This window comes from Dipodomys merriami, unplaced genomic scaffold, assembly GCF_024711535.1.
Source record: "Dipodomys merriami isolate MVZ:Mamm:240054 unplaced genomic scaffold, mDipMer1.0.p SCAF_114, whole genome shotgun sequence".
Taxonomy (NCBI): domain Eukaryota; kingdom Metazoa; phylum Chordata; class Mammalia; order Rodentia; family Heteromyidae; genus Dipodomys; species Dipodomys merriami.
The window spans coordinates 431,465-451,547 of NW_027202427.1; the positions used below are offsets into that span (position 1 = coordinate 431,465).

Genomic DNA, 20,083 nt, shown 5'->3' on the forward strand with positions numbered 1-20,083 from the left:
ACTCTACATCAAAAATGAGATAATATGGTACTATGGCTCAATTATTTGAGGCCTTGAGTTCAGTCCTCTAGTACCATAAAATAAATTGAATGAATTAAATGGAGGAGGGAGAAAGAAAAGGAGTGGATGCTGGCTGATCTCCTGGAGAAAATGTGGACCCTTAAGTCTTCATCTAAAATAATAATAAAACAATCTACTGTGGCTAATGTTAGTAAGTTTATTTTTAGTCCTTTTTCTATTTGGTTGTTTTATGTCATTTATTTATTCATCAGCATTGGTTACAATAAAATTCTTCTAATTTCTCTAGCTGTTTTGCTATGCATTATAGTGTCCAATAACTTGAGTGTATCTTCACATACAGTCACTGCTTCAGTTGGTAATTTTGGAGAACAGTTTCAGCCAGCTGGGTGATTGCATCCTAGGTCTGTGTGTTTGGTTAATACCAAGCCTGCTTGCTCTCTATTTCAGTCACTCCAGACTATGTTCCTCCTCTTGCACATTTTGACTTGGAAACTTTAAATGGAATACCTCATAGCAGTTCTGCTTCAGCAAAAAACAGGAAAAAAACAAAGATAGGTGAGTATGTTCTTCTCCCTTTATCTCTGTCATTAATCAGATTATGTATCAAGGCATCAGTTTGTGAGCTTGAATCTTTTCTTTACCAGCTTACTATAATTTAGTTTTCAAGAACTTATTTCCTGAGGGCTGCAGTGTTTATCAAAACAGGATTATTAACTACTTGAGTCATTTTTCCCTTTTATGCAATACAAGGAGGAATAAAACGAAAAGCAGATGGCAGCAAAGTATTGTCCCCTGACAAACTTTCCAAGGAGGATAACACAGAATGTGACCCTGAGCTGTCTGGTAGAAGCCACCTAGACAAGGTATTGAAGAGAGAGAGAGAGAGAGAGAGAGAGAGTGTGTGTGTGTCAAGGTGTGTGTCAAGGTATGTGAAGGCTGTGTGTGTGTGTGTGTGTGTGTCAAGGTATGTGTCAAGATGTGTGTCAAGGTGTGTGAAGGCCAGTGAGGTCTACTCGATTTCTTGCATTTTAGGAAGCAAATGATTAGGGAGCAGAGAAACAAGTGGAATCTGCTAACAGCAAAGTTTGAACGAGAGCCTCAGACTTGATCTCAGCCACATCATTGTTTTTTCTAATTACTCCTTTTTTTTTTGGGTCCAGTCGTGGGGCCTGAACTCTGGGCCTGGGCGCTGTCCCTCAGCTCTTTAGCTCAAGGTGAGCGCTCTACGACTTGAGCCACAGCGCCACTTCCGGCTTTTTTCTTTTTGCTTATGTGGTGCTGAGGAATCGAACCCAGGGCCTCAGGCATGCAAGGCAAGCACTCTTCCACTGAGCCACCTTCCCAGCCCCTAATTACTCCTTTTTTATTTTCATTTATTTTACTTAATTGTTTTGTGTGTGGTATTAGAGATTGTATGCTAGGCAAGTACATTGCCACTTGAGCCACACTCTTAGCCTTATTGGTTATTTACTTTATCTTTTTTACCTTTATATTTTAGCAGTACTAGAGTTTGAACTCAGAGCTTAAGTAGATACTCTACCACTAGAGTGTTTATTTATTGTGTTTTTGGGCTGGTACTTGAGCTTGACTTCAGAGACTCATGATTTTACATTTTTTTTCTCTACCACTTGAGCCACGCCTCTACTTCTTGCTTTTTGTTGATTCATTGGAGATGAGTCTTCTGGATAAATTGAGATAACTTGAACTGCAGCTAGTTGTTGTCGCCTATTCCTGAAACGATATCATTCACAAGATCTATTTCACATGTTTGTGAAACTTCCTAAACACTGCCTCTAATTCTGTTTTGTTTTGTTTTGTTTTGTTTACATATATATGTAGATAGATAAATACCTATTAGAGAAGATAGATATGATCTATCTAGATATCTATTGATAGACATATCTTGACATAGATATATCAATAGATACACATCTTGTCTAATTTTCCTAAAAACTCAGAATTTGCATTAATATCTACACAATTCCCTGAGAGGATAAGTGAGATTCTTCCTGAGACACAAAATGTGTAATTGCTTCAACTCAGATGTGAAGTCAGATCTTTCTAGCTACTAAGTCCATTTTTTTTTTCTTTTGTCAGTCATGAGGCTTGAACTCAGGGCGCCGTCCCTGCGGCACTCTTCAGCTCAACAGGAGTGCTCTACCACTTGAGCCACAGTGCCACTTCGGGTTTTCTACTGGTTTATTGGAGATAAGAGTGTCACGGACTTTCTTGCCCAGGCTGGCTTTGAACTGTGATCCTCAGATTTCAGCCTCCTGAGTAGCTAGGATTACAGGCGTGAGCCACCAGCTCCTGGCAAGTCCATAAATTTCTAAGCATACCTTGATGCCTTGGTTTGCCTAATTGTTTAGCCCTAAATAAAAATGAACCCCAAGTGGTAGTTTTTATTTACGTTCCCATGTTAAATTGTGCTCTAGATTTTGGTGAAAGAAGTATGGTGACGGAACGAAAACATGGCAGCAAGGCTCAAGTGGTAGCATGCATGCCTAGCAGGCACAAGGCCCTGAATTCAAATCCCAGTACTGACAAAAAAGGAAATCTCCATGTAATAAAAGTGAAATTTTTTACATGAATTGAATGCATATTTGGACTGTCTGTAAAAATTAGACTAACAGCTGAGTACTGATGGCTCATGCCTATAATCCTTGCTACTCAGGAGGCTGAGATCTGAGAATCACCATTCAAAGCCAGCCCACGCTCTTAAGTCTGTGAGATTCTTTTCTCCAAATAATTACCAAAAGCTAGAAGTGGAGCTGTGGCTCAAGTGGTAGAGTGCTAGTGCTGAGCAAAAATGCTCAGGGACAGTTGCCTAGGCCTTGAGTTCAAGCCTAGGCTAGCCCCCGCCCCCCCCCCCCCAATATTAGATTAACATAGATTTGATTGCTGTTACTTTCCTGGCAGGAGTCCATTGAGATGGAAGGAAAGAAGTCAGTGTCATTACAGAATTACCATGCTTTTTTCCGAGAGCTGGACATTGAAGTCTTCTCTATTCTACACTGTGGGCTTGTGACAAAGGTCATCTTAGATACTGACATGCATACTGAAGTAAGTGACTGACTGTAATCTGAAAGCCTAACATTTCAGAAAGTTCCTTAGGTCCATTCTTCTTTTTAGGAAAGGAATGACGGGAGGGAGGGCTGGGTGCTGGTAGGTCATGCCTGTAATCCTACTCAGGAAGCTGCAATCTCTCAGCTCTTCACCTCAAGGCTAGCGCTCTGCCACTTGAGCCAAAGTGCCAGTTCAGGCTTTTTTTTTCTGCTTATGTAGTGCTGAGGAATTGAACCCAGGGCCTCATGTATACAAGGCAAGCACTCTACCACTGAGCCATCTTCCCAGCCCCTCTTTTTTAGATTTTTAAGGAGGGTCATTCATATTTGTCCAGTGCTAGCCTCAAACCTCAGTCTTCTTACCTACATCCTCTCTGGAAACTCAACTCAAGCTAACACTTAGATGTGATCTCGCTAACATTTCCAGGCAGACTTCAGCCCCTCCTCCTGTGATAACTGGTCATCAGACTCTCCAAATTGCTAGAATTACAGGCATGAGAGGCTGGAGACATTGTGGCTAGTCAGCAGATCCTTTTTTTTTTTTTTTTGGGTGGTAATGGGATTTCAGCCTGTTCTGGTACAAGCTAAACAAGTGCTCTACCACTTGGATCACTCTACCAGCCAACTGCAGATAACTTTTAAAAAGACATTTTAGTGAAAAGTAGATATTTTCCGGACTAAAAACAATTGAAATATCATGAATTCTTATAAGATTATAGGCATATTTTGCTCTTGGAACAGGATTATATTACCTTTTTGTCTAGACTGGCTCAAATTTGTGGTCCTCCTGCCTCTGCTTCCCAATATGTGGGATTACTGGCAAACTTATTTTGAATTCTGATAAATTGAAAGAACAGTCATTCTTTATATGTAGTAGAGAGATTTTATTTTTTTCCCTTTCACATTAGAAGTCAGGTTCTTGCTCAGCACTGGTGGCTCATGCCTGTAAACATGGTTACACAGGAGACTGATACCTGTAGTATTCTCAGTTCAAAGCCACCCCATGCAGAAGTGTGAGACTTTATATCTAGTTAACTAACACAATGCTGGACTGGAGGCATGGCTCAAGTGGCAGTTTGCCAGCCATATGCAAGAAAGCCTACCCAGGGTGAGGTTCTGAGTCAAGCCCCACAAAAGAAAGTCAAGTTCTTTACCTACCATCCATGGGTGAGTGGAGTGAATGTGAAATGTGCCAGCACTACAGTGTGTAGCATACACTTAGAATTAATCCCCCTTTCCTCATGAAACAGGCTACAGAGGTTATGCAACTTGGGCCTCCTGAGCTGCTTTTCTTGCTAGAAGATCTCTCCCACAAGTTAGAGAATAAGCTGACACCTTCTTCTGCCAAGAGAATTCCCTTCTTCAAGGTGAGTGGAGGCAGAGAAATAGGACTTGAGCTTAGTGGATGTGGAAACAAGCAAATGTTAGTAATGAGTAAGTTGTCCCTTTTGTGTTTGGGTCACTGGGTAACAGCCTCAGATGTATAGAATAGGCATAAGTGTGTACATCTAGCATGAAGGGGACAAGTGGTAAAATGTGACATTTGAACATTAATGCATCTGGTTCCTTGGTTCTTTCTTTGTATTATTTGGTCTGCATTCCTGTCACGCTATATACCTCCTGGTTCAGCCTGGACTGCAGTGTTCCTATTTATGTTTTCTGCCTAGCTGAGGAATACCTACTTTATACTTTGTTTACCTCATTTGTTCTGATGGGCCTGTTTCTTTCTTTTTTTTTTTTTTTTGGTCGGTCGTGGGGCTTGAACTCTGAGCCTGGGCAATGTCCATCAGCCCTTCAGCTCAAGGCGAGCACTCTACCACTTAAGCCACAGCGCCACTTCTGGTTTTCTGGTGGTTTATTGGAGATAAGAGTGTCACAGACTTTCATGCCCAGGCTGGCTTTGAATCACGATCCTCAGCTCTCAGCTTCCTGAATACGTAGGATTACAGGCATGAGCCACTGGTTCCTGGCTGGGCCTAAGTTTCTTAATCAAACACTATTATTACTCCACAAAAACTATTCTCTTGATAATTCTTTTGTCAGAATAGCATACTAGAAAGCTGAGCACTGGTGGCTCATGCCTGTAATCCTAGCTACTCAGAAGGCTGAGATCTGAGGATGGAAGTTCAAAGCCATCAAGGGCAGGAAAGTCCTTGAGACTCTTATCTGCAATTAACCACTAGAAAACCAGAAGTGGTGTTGTGGCTCAAAGTAGTAGAGTGTTAGTCTTGAGCAAAAAAGCTCAGGGACAGTGCCTAGGTCTTGAGTTCAAACTCCAGGACTGACCCCGCCCCCTAAAAAAATTGCATACTAGGCAAGTAGCTCAGGTCTCCTTCCACTCATACCTAGGATCAAAACTCCTTAAATTAATTTTTTTTTTTTTGGTCAGCTGTGGGGCTTGAACCCAGGACCTGGGTGCTGTCTCTGAGTTCTTCTGTTCAAGGCTAGTGCTCTACCACTTTGAGTCACAGCTATATTTACAGTTTTTTAATTGATAAGTCTCACAGACTTTCTTGCACAGACTGGCATTGAACCATGATCCTCAGACCTCAGCCTTCTGAGTAGCTATAGGCATTAGCTACGGATGTCAGCCTTAATGATTTCAGAGAATCTGTCCAATAGTTTCTTTCCCCATAAGTCTGATTTTATTGTAGAATAAAGGAAGCTGGAATGTTGGATTCTCACATCTCCATCAGAAATCTACCCAGGAAGTTGTTCATTGTGTTGTTCAGCTATTGGCCCCAATGTGTAACCATTTGGAGAACATTCACAACTACTTCCAGGTCAGAGACTATCTTACTGTCTTAGAGACTTAGAAATCACTAAGTCAACATAAGAGTTCAGTTGTTGATGAGAAAAATTAAGGAAAATTGTAATTGCTAGAGAACCTATCTTAAGATCTTCTTTCTTTTTTAGTGCTCAGTTGCTGAGACTCATGTTGCTGATAGGCAGGGAGGGAAAACTCAGGAATCCCACATAATGTCTTCCTGTTATCAGAAGCTGCTGCAGATTTTTCACAGCCTTTTTGCTTGGTAAGTATTTATGGAAGGTGTACAAGTAAGTAGTGTTAAGTATGCACTTTACTTGATACTGAGTAACTAAGGTAGAGAAAAGAAAAAAAATATGGAAACTTTATGTAACTATGCTTTATTCTTCATTTGCTCTTGCACCCCTTTCTTTTATGGAGCCATTATTATTAACTCATGTGGTAGTCTTCTGACAATATGAGCAACCAAGAACGAAACCAGGGCATCAAGCTTGGTAGGCATATACTCTACTACTTGAGCCATGTTCTCAGCCCATTTTGCTTTTGTTATTTTTAGATATGGTCTTGCTTTTTCCTTGGGTTAGCCTGAATCACAATCTTCCTATTTATGCTTTTCACATAGTTGGAATGACAAATTTGTGCCACTGCATCCAGATTCTTATTAGTGAGATGGGGTTTCAGAGACTTTGGCCTAGGTTGTCCTAGAACCACATTCTTCTCAATCTCTGCCTCCTAAGTAGCTGGAATTACAGAAATGAGCCACTGCACCCTCCCCTTCTTAGTCTTACTGAATTGTGTAATAGCCGGGGGAGTATATGTAGTAAGATATATCTGTAGTACCAGTTACTTGGGATGCTGAGCTGAATGTATTGCTTCAGCTGATATGTTTGGGTAACATAGTGAGAACCTATTTCAAAAAAATAACTAGACTAAAAGCATTTATTTATTTTTATTTTTTGCTGGTTCTGGGGCTGGTACTGAGGGCCTAGTACTCTTGTTCAACTCTTTTTTTTTTGGGGGGGGGGGGATCCAGTCGTGGGGCCTGAACTCTGGGCCTGGGCGCTGTCCTTCAGCTCTTTAGCTGAAGGTTAGCACTCTACCACTTGAGCCACAGCGCCACTTCCAGCTTTTTTCTTTTTGCTTATGTGGTGCTGAGGAATCAAACCCAGGGCCTCATGCATGCAAGGCAAGCGCTCTACCACTGAGCTACCTTCCCAGCCCTCTTGTTCAACTTTTGCATTTAAAGCTTGTGATCTACCACTTGAGCTATACTTCCATTTCTAGCTTTTTAGTGGCTAATTGGAAATAGAGTCTCACAGTTTCCTGCCTGGGCTGGCTTTGAACTGTTATCCTCAGATCTCAGCCTCCCGAATAGCTAGGATTATAGGTATATGCCACTGCCAACTAGCTGAGGCTTTTAGTTAAGGAATTGTTTCTAAATAAGTTGTAATTAAATCTCAAATTATGTTGTAAAGAGTTAAACACATTGTCAGCTAGCACTTCTCAGAACACTGCATAAGCACTGAGGCTTGATGAGGTCCTTAAAGGATAGATAGACTGTAGGGAGATAGAGAGTTGGAAGGCACATCTCGGAGAAAGTAGAATAAGGAGGTGTGTCTTTTAAATCCTTCTAGTCTTCAGAGATAGGTCCTCTCACATCCGTCCCTTTACACAGGTTTGCTGGGCAAGCTTTCCCAAGCTTAAGTGTATGCTTAATTTTATCTTCTGAGCTATAGGTATTTATATCCAGCTGACTGCTGAGTGCCCACTTACATGTGTCATCAACACCTCATCCAAAATGAATGTATCATCTCTTTCCCCAGCTCTGCATGGCTCAGTAAATGGCATCCCCAGTTTTCTGAGTCAAAAACCAGGAGCTATGCTCTGGACACTTTCTCTCTGCTGTCTACTGTTTCCCTTTCCCACTTGGGATCCCAGAATTCTTCTGATTCTGTCTTCTAGGTGACATTCAGTTAGTCATCTGTTCCTGTCTCTGTCTCTCCACTGCTTCTACCTTGCCAACATCTCTGTCCTGGACTAAGTCTCATTTTTTGTCCCTCTGATTACTACTAGGTTTTTCTTAAGTTCATACTCTTGTCTAGCTTTTTAGGCCCCTACTGTCTGACTTTCCCCTATTGTCTTTCCCTCTGCCTGGGACCATACTGAATTCATTTGGTCACTAAGCTCACTTTCAGCCGAAAGGATTCACACTCATACTTCCACCAAAATTTCCACACTTCTTGATCTTTTCAGATTCACTTCATTTCTTGAGATTTGAATTTATATTTCATTTCTTCACAGGCATTTTCTCTAACCCATAGACTAGTTAAACTGTTCTCTCTTCTTAACTCCTAGTACCCTTCCACTACTCTGTTAAGTCTCTCATGATTAAAACCACATTTTGCTATGATTACTTATTTGTCTTTCCTACTAGATTGTAAGCTCTAACTAGTCATTTTTGAGTCCTTTGTACTTAAAAGGAATGAGTGATTGGAAGAGATAGTTTGTGTGTATGTGTGTCCATGTATATGAACAGGCACTGAAGCTTAAGCTCAGGGCCTCACAACTCTTGCTCAGATATTTTGTTCAAGGTTAACACTCTGCCACTTGAGCCATGCCTCCATTTTCAGCTTTGTGCTGGTTAATTGGAGATAGTCTTGTAGACTCTTCTGCTCAGAATGGCATTGCACTATAATCCTCAGATCTCAGCCTCGTGAGTATCTAGGATTGTAAGTGTGAGCCACTGACACCCAACATTGAAAACAGATACTTCATCTAGGAGATAACAAAAGATTACAATTAAACAAACACATAGAATGATGTTTATTATTAATAGTTATTAAAGAAATGCACAATGAGATAGGGTAGCACACCCACTAACATGGCTAACTAAAAGTGTCAGCAAGAAGGTGAAACAACTGATACACTCACCTGCAGTAGTAGGACTGTAAAAAGTAGAGCTGTGGCTCCAATGGTAGAGCACCAGTTGAGCGTAAGAGTTAAGTGAGAATTTTTTTTGTTGTTTTTTTTTGGTTCGGTCGTGGGGCCTGAACTCTGGGCCTGGGTGCTGTCCCTCAGCTCTTCAGCTCAAGACTAGCACTCTACCACTAGAGCCACAGTGCCACTTCTGTTTTTTTTTCTTTTTTACTTATGTGGTGCTGAGGAATGGAACCCAGGGCCTCATGCATGCAAGGCAAGTGCTCTACCACTGAGCCACCTTCCCAGCCCATAAGTGAGAATGTTAAGTACTGAATTTAAGCCCTATGATTGACGCATGTGTGCACGCGTATGCGCGCGCGCGCACACACACACACACACACACACACAACCCAATAGATTTGTTGAAAAGGGTGGGTGCCATTGGTGGTTTGGAAAGTTTTTATGACGAAATGATCTAGAAGTTCAATTTTCCTGGGCCTTGAAGGTTGGGCAGAAGAATGTGAATGTGTAGAAAAGCAATTTTAGAGTTTTCTCCATCTAGCCATAATACAATAAAATCTGTGTTTTAAGAAAATCTTTTTGGTGGGGCACAGGTGGCTCATGCCTATAATTCTGGCTACTCAGAAGGCTGAAATCTGAGGGTTACAATTTGAAGCCAGGCTGGGTGGGAAAGTCCTGAGACTCTTACCTCCAATTAACCAGCAAAAAGCTGGGAGTGGAGAAGTGGCGTAAGTGGTATAGTGCCAATCTTTTTTAAAATTTATTTTTAAAATTGCTATTACAAAGGTGATAAACGGAGGCGGGGGTTACCGTTTCATAAATCAGATAATGAGTACATTTCTTTTGGGACATTGTTACCCCCTTCCTTCCTTTCATACGATTTTTCCCTCCTGGCCCTGTCTGCAAGGTGTATAGTTCATTTTCAATACAGTAGAGTGTCAATCTTGAGTGAAAAAGCTAAAGGGACAGCACCCAGACCCTGAGTTCAGCACCAAAAATAAAAGAAAGAAAAAACCTTTTTGGTAGACGTATTAGATGAATTAGAAAGGAACACACACACCTATTTAGAAAATACTGCCATGAACTACTCATGTGACAAGGAAAAAGTCCTTGTCTAAAGTGCTGGTCTGGGCTTGAGAAGAACTTACAAGACTTGACTTGTTAATGTAGAGAAAGGGATACTTTCTATTTTTAGCACATACCCATAGAGAATTTTTTTTTTTCTTTTTTGGTCAGTTGTGGGGCCTGAACTCTGGGCCTGGGTGCTGTCCCTCAGCTCTTCAGCTCAAGGCTAGTGCTCTACCACTTGAGTCTCAGCCCCACTTCTGGCTTTTTCTGCTTATGTGGCGCTTAGGAATCGAACCCAGGGCCTCATGCATGCAAGGCAACTCTACCACTGAGCCACCTTCCCAGCCCCCCCAATAGAGAATTTTGATGTAGCAATTTTGTATGTTGACTTAAATTTTGCAGAAGACTGACATCCTTGAGATGTAGGGAATGAGAAAATAACACACTGAGTGCTGTTAGATTTTTAAGGAAAGACTATTTGGGAACATTTGGACTTAGAGTTATGATTGAATTTGATACTTGAAACTTAACAGTTCTCTGCAAACCTGTTAACTTGCTGCTGGTACAGGCTGGAGGCCTCCAATGCTGTCCAAATAATCTCAAAGCCAAGAAGACCTCTTAACCACCTTATCTTGACTCTCTTTTAGGAGTGGATTTTTTCACACTGGAAATCGTAATTTGCTATACTCAGGCCTTGAGGTCCTTGCTAGCCGGCTGAAGCAGATAGAACGGGATCATCCGTTGGATGAGCTGATCAGGTAGGTGACACTGTGGCCTAGAGTATGTTTCCAAGAAATGTGAAGGAAGTTTATATTTTCAGGTTTTTCTTACGGTGTGAACTGTTTCACTTATGAATTCTGATAAATTTTGAAGCCTTAAAAAAAAACCTTGAATAAATTCATGCATACATCAGCCTATAAGTTTTATTCCTTTTTAGGTAATGATGATAAAAAACATTATCCTCCTACTTAAGTTTCATTTTTGGTTAAAGTAGGGATTCAAACTGAATAGGCTGTCCTCAAACTTGCAGTCTTTCTGCCTCATCCCCCCACGTGCTGAGATTGCAGGTGTATGCTACTATACCTAGCTCTTAATCAACTTTTTTTTTTTTTTTTTGCCAGTCCTGGGGCTTGAACTCAGGGCTTGGCCTCTGTCCCTGAACTTCTTGTTTGTTTGTTTGTTTGTGTCGGTCATAGGGCTTGAACTCTGGGCCTGAGTGCTGTCCCTCAGCTCTTCAGCTCAAGGCTAGTGCTCTACTACTTGAGCTATAGTGCCACTTCTGGTTTTCTGGTGGTTTATTGGAGATAAGAGTTTCACAGCCTTTCCTGCCCAGGCTGGCTTTGAACCGCATTCCTCAGATCTCAGCCTCCTGAGTAGCTAGGATGACAGGTGTGAGCCATCAGCTCCTGGCTTTCCCTGAGCTTGCTAGCACTCTACCACATGAACCATAGTGCCACTTCTGGCTTTTTCTGTTTATGTGCTACTGAGGTATTAAACCCAGGGTTTCATGCATGCAAGGCAAGCACTCTACCACTAAGCCACATTCCAGCCCTTAGTTACCTATTAATTATCCAAGGGTCTATTCTATCTTCCAACAGGGCTGGGTATGTAGATAATAGCTAAGTATTAGAGATTGCCAGTATTCTTCCACTTGCCCATGAGAAAGACTGATGGCTAGGAAAAAAAAGATGGAGATAAATCTGGGCCTTGATCTTGCTTGGCTGTTTTGCTCACAGCTGGCACTTGAGCCACACCTCCAGTAGCATTTTGCTGGATTAGCTGATTATTTTGCTGCCTTAGCTTTGAACCTACATCCTCCAGGTCTCAACCTCCTGAGTAACTAGGATTATAGATGTGAGCCACTGATGCTTCTTTCTTCCTTTCTTTACTTTAAATAGACTGCTTTAGTCAGTAGTGGTTGTGTGCATCTACAATCTCAGCTACTTGAATGGCTAAGGCAGGAGAATTACAGAGTTAAGACTGTTCTTGACAACATAGCAAGACTAATCTCAAAATAAAACTACTGCAAAAGTAAGAAGGCCAAGAAACACATTGAGGACTCAACATCCCTGACAATAAGGAAATGCAAATCAGAACAACTTTGGGATTCCATCTTACTACAGTAAGCACTTTACCACTTGAACCTGAGCTCCATTTCTGCTTTTGGTACTGGGGCTTGAACTCTAGGCCTAGACAGTCCCTGAGCTTCTTTTGCTCAAAGCTAGTGTTCTACCACTTGGCTTTTTCTGTGATTAATTAGAGGTAAGAGTCTCACAGACTTTCCTGCCCAGGCTGGCTTTAAACCACAATCCTCTGATCTCAGCCTCCTGAGTAGCTAGGATTGTATGTGTGAGCCACCAGTGTCTGGCTCCACTTCTGCTTTTTGATAGTTAATTGGAGTTAAGAGTCTCATGGACTTTCCTGCCTGTGCTGGCTTCAAACCTCAGTCCTCAGATATTAGCTTTTTCAGTAGCTAGGATATGGGCGTGAGCCATTGGCACCCAGTTGGAACTTTGATTTCTTGGACTTCCTTTGAATCAGAGTTGGCTTCTGTTTTGTTTTATTAAAGTGATGGCACTGTTTTCTAGGGCAATATACACTTTGAGTGGACTGAAATGGGTCATCTCTAGGGAAAGAATGACTAGTGTTCTGATTTATTTTGCATTGCTGGGGGGTTTACTCCAAGTCCTTGCACATGCTAGACAAAAGTTTATCACTGAATTGTTCTGTAGTTGTGTGTCAGATGTTATAGAACAAGTTTTGTTTTTTCCTTCAGTGCTGAGGAAGGATCCTAAGGCCTTTTGCATACTAAGCAAGTGCTCTACCATGAGCTATATTCCCAGCCCCCTTGTTTTATTTAAATGGCAAATTTGGACTAATTGTAATTCCTTATTGTTCATCATTTCCTTGGATTGAAAGCTGACCATATATGATACATTCCTTTAAAAGAAAAAAAAAGGGAAGAAAAATAGGTAACATTGCACCAGGACTCTCATCCAGGAAGGTTGAGATTTGAAGATTATGGTTCAAAAGCAGCTTGCAGGTAGGAAAGTCTGTGAGATTCTTATCTCCAGTTAACCACTAAAAAGCTGGAAGTGGCTCTGTGGCTCAAGTGGTAGAGTGCTAGCCTTAGGCAAAAACAAACAAACAAAAACAAAAAAAACAAACCTTCAGGGACTGCACTCAGGTCCTGAGTTGAAGCCCAGCTCATCATACTGAGGAGGTGGAGATTGGAAGGATCAAGGTTAGAGGTCTGCTGGGGCAAATGGTTAGCTAGATACCACACCTTCATCCATAAGCTAGGCCTGGTGGGCATGCTTGTGATTCAAGCTATGCTAGAGACCATAGGTAGGAGATGCTACTTGAAAAATAGCTAAAAGCTAAAGAGCTGAGTGTGTAGCTTAAGTGATAAATACCTGCCTAGAAAGTTAGAGTCCCTCTGTTCAAGAACAGGTAGACTGAAGGTGGCTCAGTGGTAGAGTGCTTGTCTTGCATGCATGAGGTCTTGGGTTCAATTCCTCAGCACCACATAAGCAGAAAAAAAGCCTGAAGTGGCACTGTGGCTCAAGTGGTAGAGTGCTAGTCTTGAGCTGAAGAGCTGAGGGACAGTGCCCAGGCCCAGAGTTCAGGCCCAACAAAAAAAAAAAAAAAAAAAAAAAAAAGAACAAGTAGACTTTCCCTGTTTGATAATTTCCTTCCACATTGTTCCTACTGAGTTACTGGGGTTTGAACTCAGGGCCTCATGCTTGCTAGGTAGTGTTCTACCACTTATGCCATGCCTCACACTGTTTTGTGCTGTTTATTTTGGAGATAGTCTTGAGAACTTTCTCCCTAACCTGGACCCAAACCTCAATCAGTCTATCGAGCAAGGTTAGTGGGAGCCACAGGTGCCTCCCTGAACTCAGCTTTTAAACATTATTTTCATTGTTTCTGCACATACCTTGCACATATCAGCATGGTCTTGGGCTTCTTAGTGCACATGACTATTCAGGTCTAACATTCTAGGGCATCTTTTTGTCCTGGCTTCCTCCATATAGTTTTCTACAAAGGTGCCCGAAGATACTTAATCTCTTGAAAATGAGGATTCTGATTAGGCTGGCACACCTTTATAGGGTACTCCTGTGGTTTTCACCATGTCTTAAGTACATGTAATGCTATTGTGTTTTGTTTCTTGTCTCTTTACAGCCAGAGCTTCAACTACTTGCAAAATTTCCATCACAGCATTCCCAATTTCAAGTGTGGTCTTTATCTCCTCAGACTTTTGATGGTCCTTTTGGAGAAATCTACAGCTCCTGCTCAGAAGAAATTAAAAATTGGTGATGGGCCGCGATCTTCCTCTCTTTTTTCCTCATTCTTTTTTCTTTTTCTTTTTTTAGTCAGGAATAGGATTAATATTGCATGATTATAAACCCGGGGATTTCTGTAATTTTGTGCTTTTTTTTTTCCTAGAAGAAGCTATGACATTGCTTAGGGTGACTTTAGTTAGGTCAACTGACTTGTTTTATTTTTACTTATTTTAACTGACTTATTAGTTATACAGGAGGGATTTTATTGTTAACATCTCCACCTTTACACTGTATTCCAGTTAACTTCACCCCTCCCATCACACTCCCTGCCTGTCTTCCCCTAAAATACATTATTCCCCAGCAGATTTCCTTGTTAGGTTTTCATAAGTCGCCACCATCATCCTTTCTATGTGTCTGTTTACTTGTCCAGGTTGTTTCTAAAGGGAATAGGACACATTGCATCTTAGACTGATGGGTTTATTTCTGGAAGAAGGAGCACTCCACTTTTTTTTTGGTTGGTCGGGGGGCTTGAACTCTGGGCCTGGGCACTCTCCCTGTGCTCTTCAGCTCAAGGCAACCGCTCTGTCACTTGAGACACAGCGCCACCTCCTGTTTTCTAGTGGTTTATTGGAGATAAGAGTCTCACAGACTGTCCTGCCTGGGCTGGCTTTGAACCGTGATCCTCAGATCTCAGACTCCTGAGTAGCTAGGATTACAGGCATGAGCCACAGGCACCTGGCTTGTGTCCACTTTTTTTTTCTAATATATTTTTATTGTGAAAATACTGTACAGAGGGGTTACAATTACATGGATAAGATAATGAGCACATTTCTTATCAAGCATTGTAGCTTCCTGCTTTGTTTCCCCTTCCCATCCCCGCCTCCCCTTCCCCCCCACCACCAAAATTGTAAAGTTCGTTTTTCAACATAACGACTTGTATATCTCATTGTTGCAATGGGTCCTCCTGTATCCCTGTTTTAACAATTTATTTTTGCCCTTCCCCTCCACATATACCAACATCATATATAGTGAAAGCAGGGGTTGTACCAGGGGGGAGAGACATACAAGGCAACAAAGTTGTGTCCACTTTTTAAAAACTGCTTATTAAGCCAGGCGATGGTGGCTCATGCCTGTCATCCTAGCCTCACAGGAGGCTGAGATCTGAGGATTGCAGTTCAAAGCCAGCCCGGGCAGTAAATCCATAATATTCTTATCTCCAATAAACCACTAGAAAACCAGAAGTGGCGCTGTGGCCCAAGCAGTAGAGCGCTCACCTTGAGCTGAAGAGCACAGGACAGTGCCCAAGCCCAGATTCAAGCCCCACGACCGACAAAAAAAAAAAAAACCAAACAAAACAAAACAGAAAAAAAAAACCCTGCTTGTTAGACTAAGAACTTCTTAGTAAATTTAAAGTAACAATCCTTTTGCCTAAAAAAAAAATCTTCCCTGAAAGGCAATAGTTCGGTTATCTGGTCATTTCACATTATTTACAGTACCCCTATTGATATGTGAGTGAGATGCCTTTGTCTTGTTTTTCAACAGCTTCCATGGCCAAACAGTTCCTGTGTCGGGTTTGGCCACATGGGGAGGAAGAGAAGAGCTCTGGCTTTAATGACCAGCTCCATGATGTGCTTTGGTGAGATGTTTGCTTTATTCCAGTGAGCATCACATGGTCTTGTTTTCATTTTGCTCCTGCAGCAGTCCCTCATGTGGTCCATGAGTGACTAATGACCTTTGTTAGGTCAAACTTGAAAGTAGTGCAGTAGGTTTCAGTTTAAAATAAATTCACATAGGAATGTGCAGATCTGCAGATCCTCCAGTTGTGCTTTCTGCCCCCTGCTACTTTCTTACTGTTCAGTAGTCAAATAAGTGGTAACTAAGACATGTTCACAACTTCCAAGTTGTCTAATTGTATTTCTAATTGAGACTTGCTTTGTTTACTTAACCCCTGATAAGTATTTAAAACCTTCATTATTAAAAGTAAATACCAGGGGCTAGGGGTTTAGCCCAGCGGAAAGCGGCGCGCGCAAGTCCCTGGGTTTGGTCCTCAGCCCTGGAAAAAAAAAAAAAAGCTACATAAAAGTAAATACCAGAAGTGCTCAAAGCTTGGTAACTGGCAACGTCTCAAAAAAGAAAAATTGGATTAGGAATTCTGTAACATGTTCATTCTCCTTTAAATGATTCCCTGTGTAGCATTTATCTAGAGCACACAGACAGTGTCCTGAAGGCCATAGAAGAGATTGCTGGTATTGGAGTTCCAGAACTGATCAACTCGCCGAAAGGTGCATCTTCTTCCACATTCCCTTCACTGACCCGGTAAGTGAGTGCTCACCTGCTCCTTCCTAGCATATAATCACATGTATGTAGTGGCCTGATAGCCATCCTTCTCTTCATCTAGTTCTTTGTTTTGTTTTGTTTTGTTTGTTTGTTTGTTTGTTTGTTTGTTTTGGGGGTCCGGTCATGGGCCTGAACTCTGGGCCTGGGCGCTGTCCCTCAGCTCTTCAGCTCAAGGCTGGCACTCTACCACTTGAGCCACAGTACCACTTCGGGCTTTTTTCCTTCTTGCTTAGGTGGTGCTGGGGAATCGAACCCAGGGCCTCATGCATGCAAGGCAAGTGTTCTACCACTGAGCCACCTTCCCAGCCCAAGAAATATTCCTCTACATTCTCCTTCAGAGGTTTTTTTTAATTTATTTTTTTTTTGGGGGGGTCCGGTTGTGGGGCCTGAACTCTGGGCCTGGGTGCTGTCCCTCAGCTCTTCAGCTCAAGGCTAGCGCTTTACCACTTGAGCCACAGTGCCACTTCCGGCCTTTTCTCCTCATGTGGTGGTGCTGAGGAATCGAACCCAGGGCCTCATGCATGCAAGGCAAGCACGCTCCCACTGAGCCACCTTCCCAGCCCCTTCTTCATCTAGTTCTGATACAGATGCTCACTGAGAATCCAAGGGAAGGCACTGACCTTCTACCTGCACATCCATCCTTCACACCTGGGGCTAGATTATGTGGCTCAGTGTGGTAGCACACAAGGGTAGGCCTGAGTTCAATCCTCAGTACCACAAATAAAAAAAACAAAGGACAAAGCCATTATATAGCTAATCATGCATATTTTGATCTGTTATGGCTGTTAACAGTCATAGTTTTCTTAATCTCAAAAAGTCTTCCCAGTTTTGTGGGGATTATTTTTTAAGATAGACTCTAGCCGCCTAACCCAAGGTGGCCTGGAATCTTGATCCTTAGCACCCAAATGCTGAAATTGCAGTTATGTGCCACCACACCCAGTTTAGTCTTTCCAGTTTAAACAGCACCTTCAAAAATCTTTTCTAACAAATATTTTCTCATTTGATCTTTTAGTAATTTTGTGAGATCAGTATCATTACCCTGAATTTATTGTTAAGGAAAATAAAGGACACAAAGAGAATTTTCAAGTGTATGTAGGCAATAATAAATATGGAACCAGGATGCAAACTTACATCTTCTACTCTTTCTATTCCATCAGACCGTCACCTCCTTTCATAAAGTTAACTCATTTTTTTCAGACATCATCTTCTTGGGCTCCTTTCTGAATCCTTTCTGTTCCCTTTGCCAGCACACCCCAGTGAAGGACATTCAGAGGGGAAAGCACTTATTTCAGTCCCTTGGATTCTTCCTAGGAAGTTCTTTCTAGGCAGTGCATCGTCATGTGGATATGCATGCTTATTTGTCCACTTTATTTTTTTTTGCAAGTCCTGGGGCTTGAACTCAGGGCCTGAATACTTTCCCTGAGCGTTTTTTTAAAGCTCAAGACTAGCACTCTATCATTTGAGTCATAGCCCCACTTCCTGCTTTTGTTTTTTGTTGTTTTTTTTTTTCCTGTTGTAGGGCTTGAACTCTGGGCCTGGGCATTGACCCTCAGCTCTTCAGCTCAAGGCCAGTTCTCTACCACTGGAGCCCACATTACCTCTTCCAGTTTTCTGGTGATTTGTTTATTGGACATAAGAGGATCACAGACTTTCCTGCCTGAGCTGGCTTTGAACCGCAGTCCTCAGATCTCAGCCTCCTGAGTAGCTAGGATTTCAGGCATGAACCACTGGTGCCTAGCCCACTTCTTGCTTTTTAGTAGTTAATTGGAGATAAGAGTCTCATAGACTTTGCTGCCCAGGCTGACTTCAAACCATGATCCTCAGGTCTCAACCTTCTGAGTAGCTAGAAATACAAGCATGAGTCACCAGCATCTGTCTTTGTCCCCCTCTTTTAGAGACACCTTTGTCATCTTCTTCCGAGTGATGATGGCTAAGCTGGAGAAGACAGTGAAAAGTCTTCAGGCTGGCACAGCAACAGATGCCCAGCAGGTGGGTCAGATGTTTTCCCAACAAGAAATACTTGTGGATTACTTTGAAGTTGTTGATGCTTTCATTTCTTGGGATAAGGGTTTGTCTTGAATGATTTCCTTTGAGTTACAAAAATCTAGGAGTTTTTTCAAAGAGCACTTGGTTTGATTTCCTTTTTATCTACTGGAAGGTGAAAGTTGGATTGTGTTTTTCCTTCCTCCTGCCCAGTTCTCCACTTGCCACCTGACATGAAGTAAGCCAGCCCATTTGAGTGCTACATGTCTTTGCAGCCTGCTAACCAGATCTGAAGTAGCCTGCTGAGTACAGGACTTAACACAGAATCAAGATTTCATAGAGGCCGGGGACTGGCTCACACTTGTAATTCTAGCACTCAGGGATAGTGTCCAGGACCAGAATTCAAGCCCTAGGGCTGGCACGCGCGCGCGCGCGCGCACACACACACACACACACACACACACACACACACACACACACACACACACACACACACACACACACACACACACACACACACACACACACACACACACACACACACTATGTGACAGAGATCTCATGGCAAGTAGGTATGCTGCACAGAGGCTCTTAACTACTTGTATGTATTATTGAAAAGACTCCTAGACAGATGCCGGTGACTCACACCTGTAGTCCTAGCTACAAGAGGTTGAGATCTTAGAATTGCAGTTCAAAGTCTAGTTAGACACAAAGGTCTGTAAGACTCCACTCCCAGCAAAAAGATGGGTTGGACTCACAACTGGATGTTGTGACTCAAGTGGTAGAATGTTAACTGAGCAAGCTGTAGGTCCTGAATTCAAATACCCATACAGCTAACAAAATGAACAAATAAGCCTCCTTGTTGTATGTTAATTTTTTCACACTGTATACAGAACCATTTTGTGAGTGTACTAGATGCCACATCTCTTTGGAAGGATTATAGGAAACTGTGTTAGTGAGAATAAAGTAGAAGTATTTGCTTCTTTCTTTGGCTGTCCCCAGATTCATGAAGAGAAGCTCCTCTACTGGAACATGGCTGTTCGAGACTTCACTATCCTCATCAACCTGATAAAGGTGAGTATATGGGGATTGTCTGCTCTGACTCATAAGCTAACTGCAGAAACTAAGGTCCTAGCTCCAAAATGTGCTTTTCTTCTCACAAGCCTTTGGGACCATGTGGTCTTTTTCCCTTGTAGCCCTGCCCATTCTGAGTATCATTTTTCTCCATAGCCACTATCTCATTCCTTCTCTTTTTAATATTTTTGTTGGTCATGGGGCTTGAACTCTCAGCATTCACACTGTCTCTGAGCTCTTTAGCTCAAAACTAGCACTCTACCACTTTGAGCCACAATGTACTTTCAGTTTTCTAGTGGCTAATTGGAGATGCGAGTCTCACAGACTTTCCTGCCTGGGCTGGCTTTGAACTGTGATCCTCAGATCTCAGCCTCCTGAATAGTTAGCATTACAGGCATGAGCCACCAGCACCCAGTTGTTCCTTCTCTTCTTTGTCCCTTTGCCATCACACTTACCATGAGTTATCCCCCTTTCTCTTTGCTCTGAGTCCTCCGATCTAAGTTCATTGTCATTTCCAGTCCTGAGTGCACTCATATCCTTTC

General features: G+C 42.2%; 1 protein-coding gene across 2 annotated transcripts in view; it reads left to right on the top strand.

Annotated features, from left to right (window-relative positions):
• LOC138822692 (Fanconi anemia group D2 protein-like) overlaps window positions 1–20,083 on the top strand; it is a 68,646-nt gene that overhangs the window by 39,753 nt on the left and 8,810 nt on the right. For both annotated transcript variants that reach the window (XM_070015528.1, XM_070015529.1), the window contains 12 exons: window positions 469–576; window positions 772–884; window positions 2,941–3,084; window positions 4,337–4,453; window positions 5,741–5,869; window positions 6,003–6,118; window positions 10,509–10,619; window positions 14,047–14,177; window positions 15,690–15,783; window positions 16,341–16,463; window positions 18,380–18,473; window positions 19,470–19,541. In XM_070015528.1, coding sequence (XP_069871629.1) covers window positions 469–576; window positions 772–884; window positions 2,941–3,084; window positions 4,337–4,453; window positions 5,741–5,869; window positions 6,003–6,118; window positions 10,509–10,619; window positions 14,047–14,177; window positions 15,690–15,783; window positions 16,341–16,463; window positions 18,380–18,473; window positions 19,470–19,541 — 1,352 coding nt within the window. The remainder of the gene's footprint in view (window positions 1–468; window positions 577–771; window positions 885–2,940; window positions 3,085–4,336; window positions 4,454–5,740; window positions 5,870–6,002; window positions 6,119–10,508; window positions 10,620–14,046; window positions 14,178–15,689; window positions 15,784–16,340; window positions 16,464–18,379; window positions 18,474–19,469; window positions 19,542–20,083) is intronic.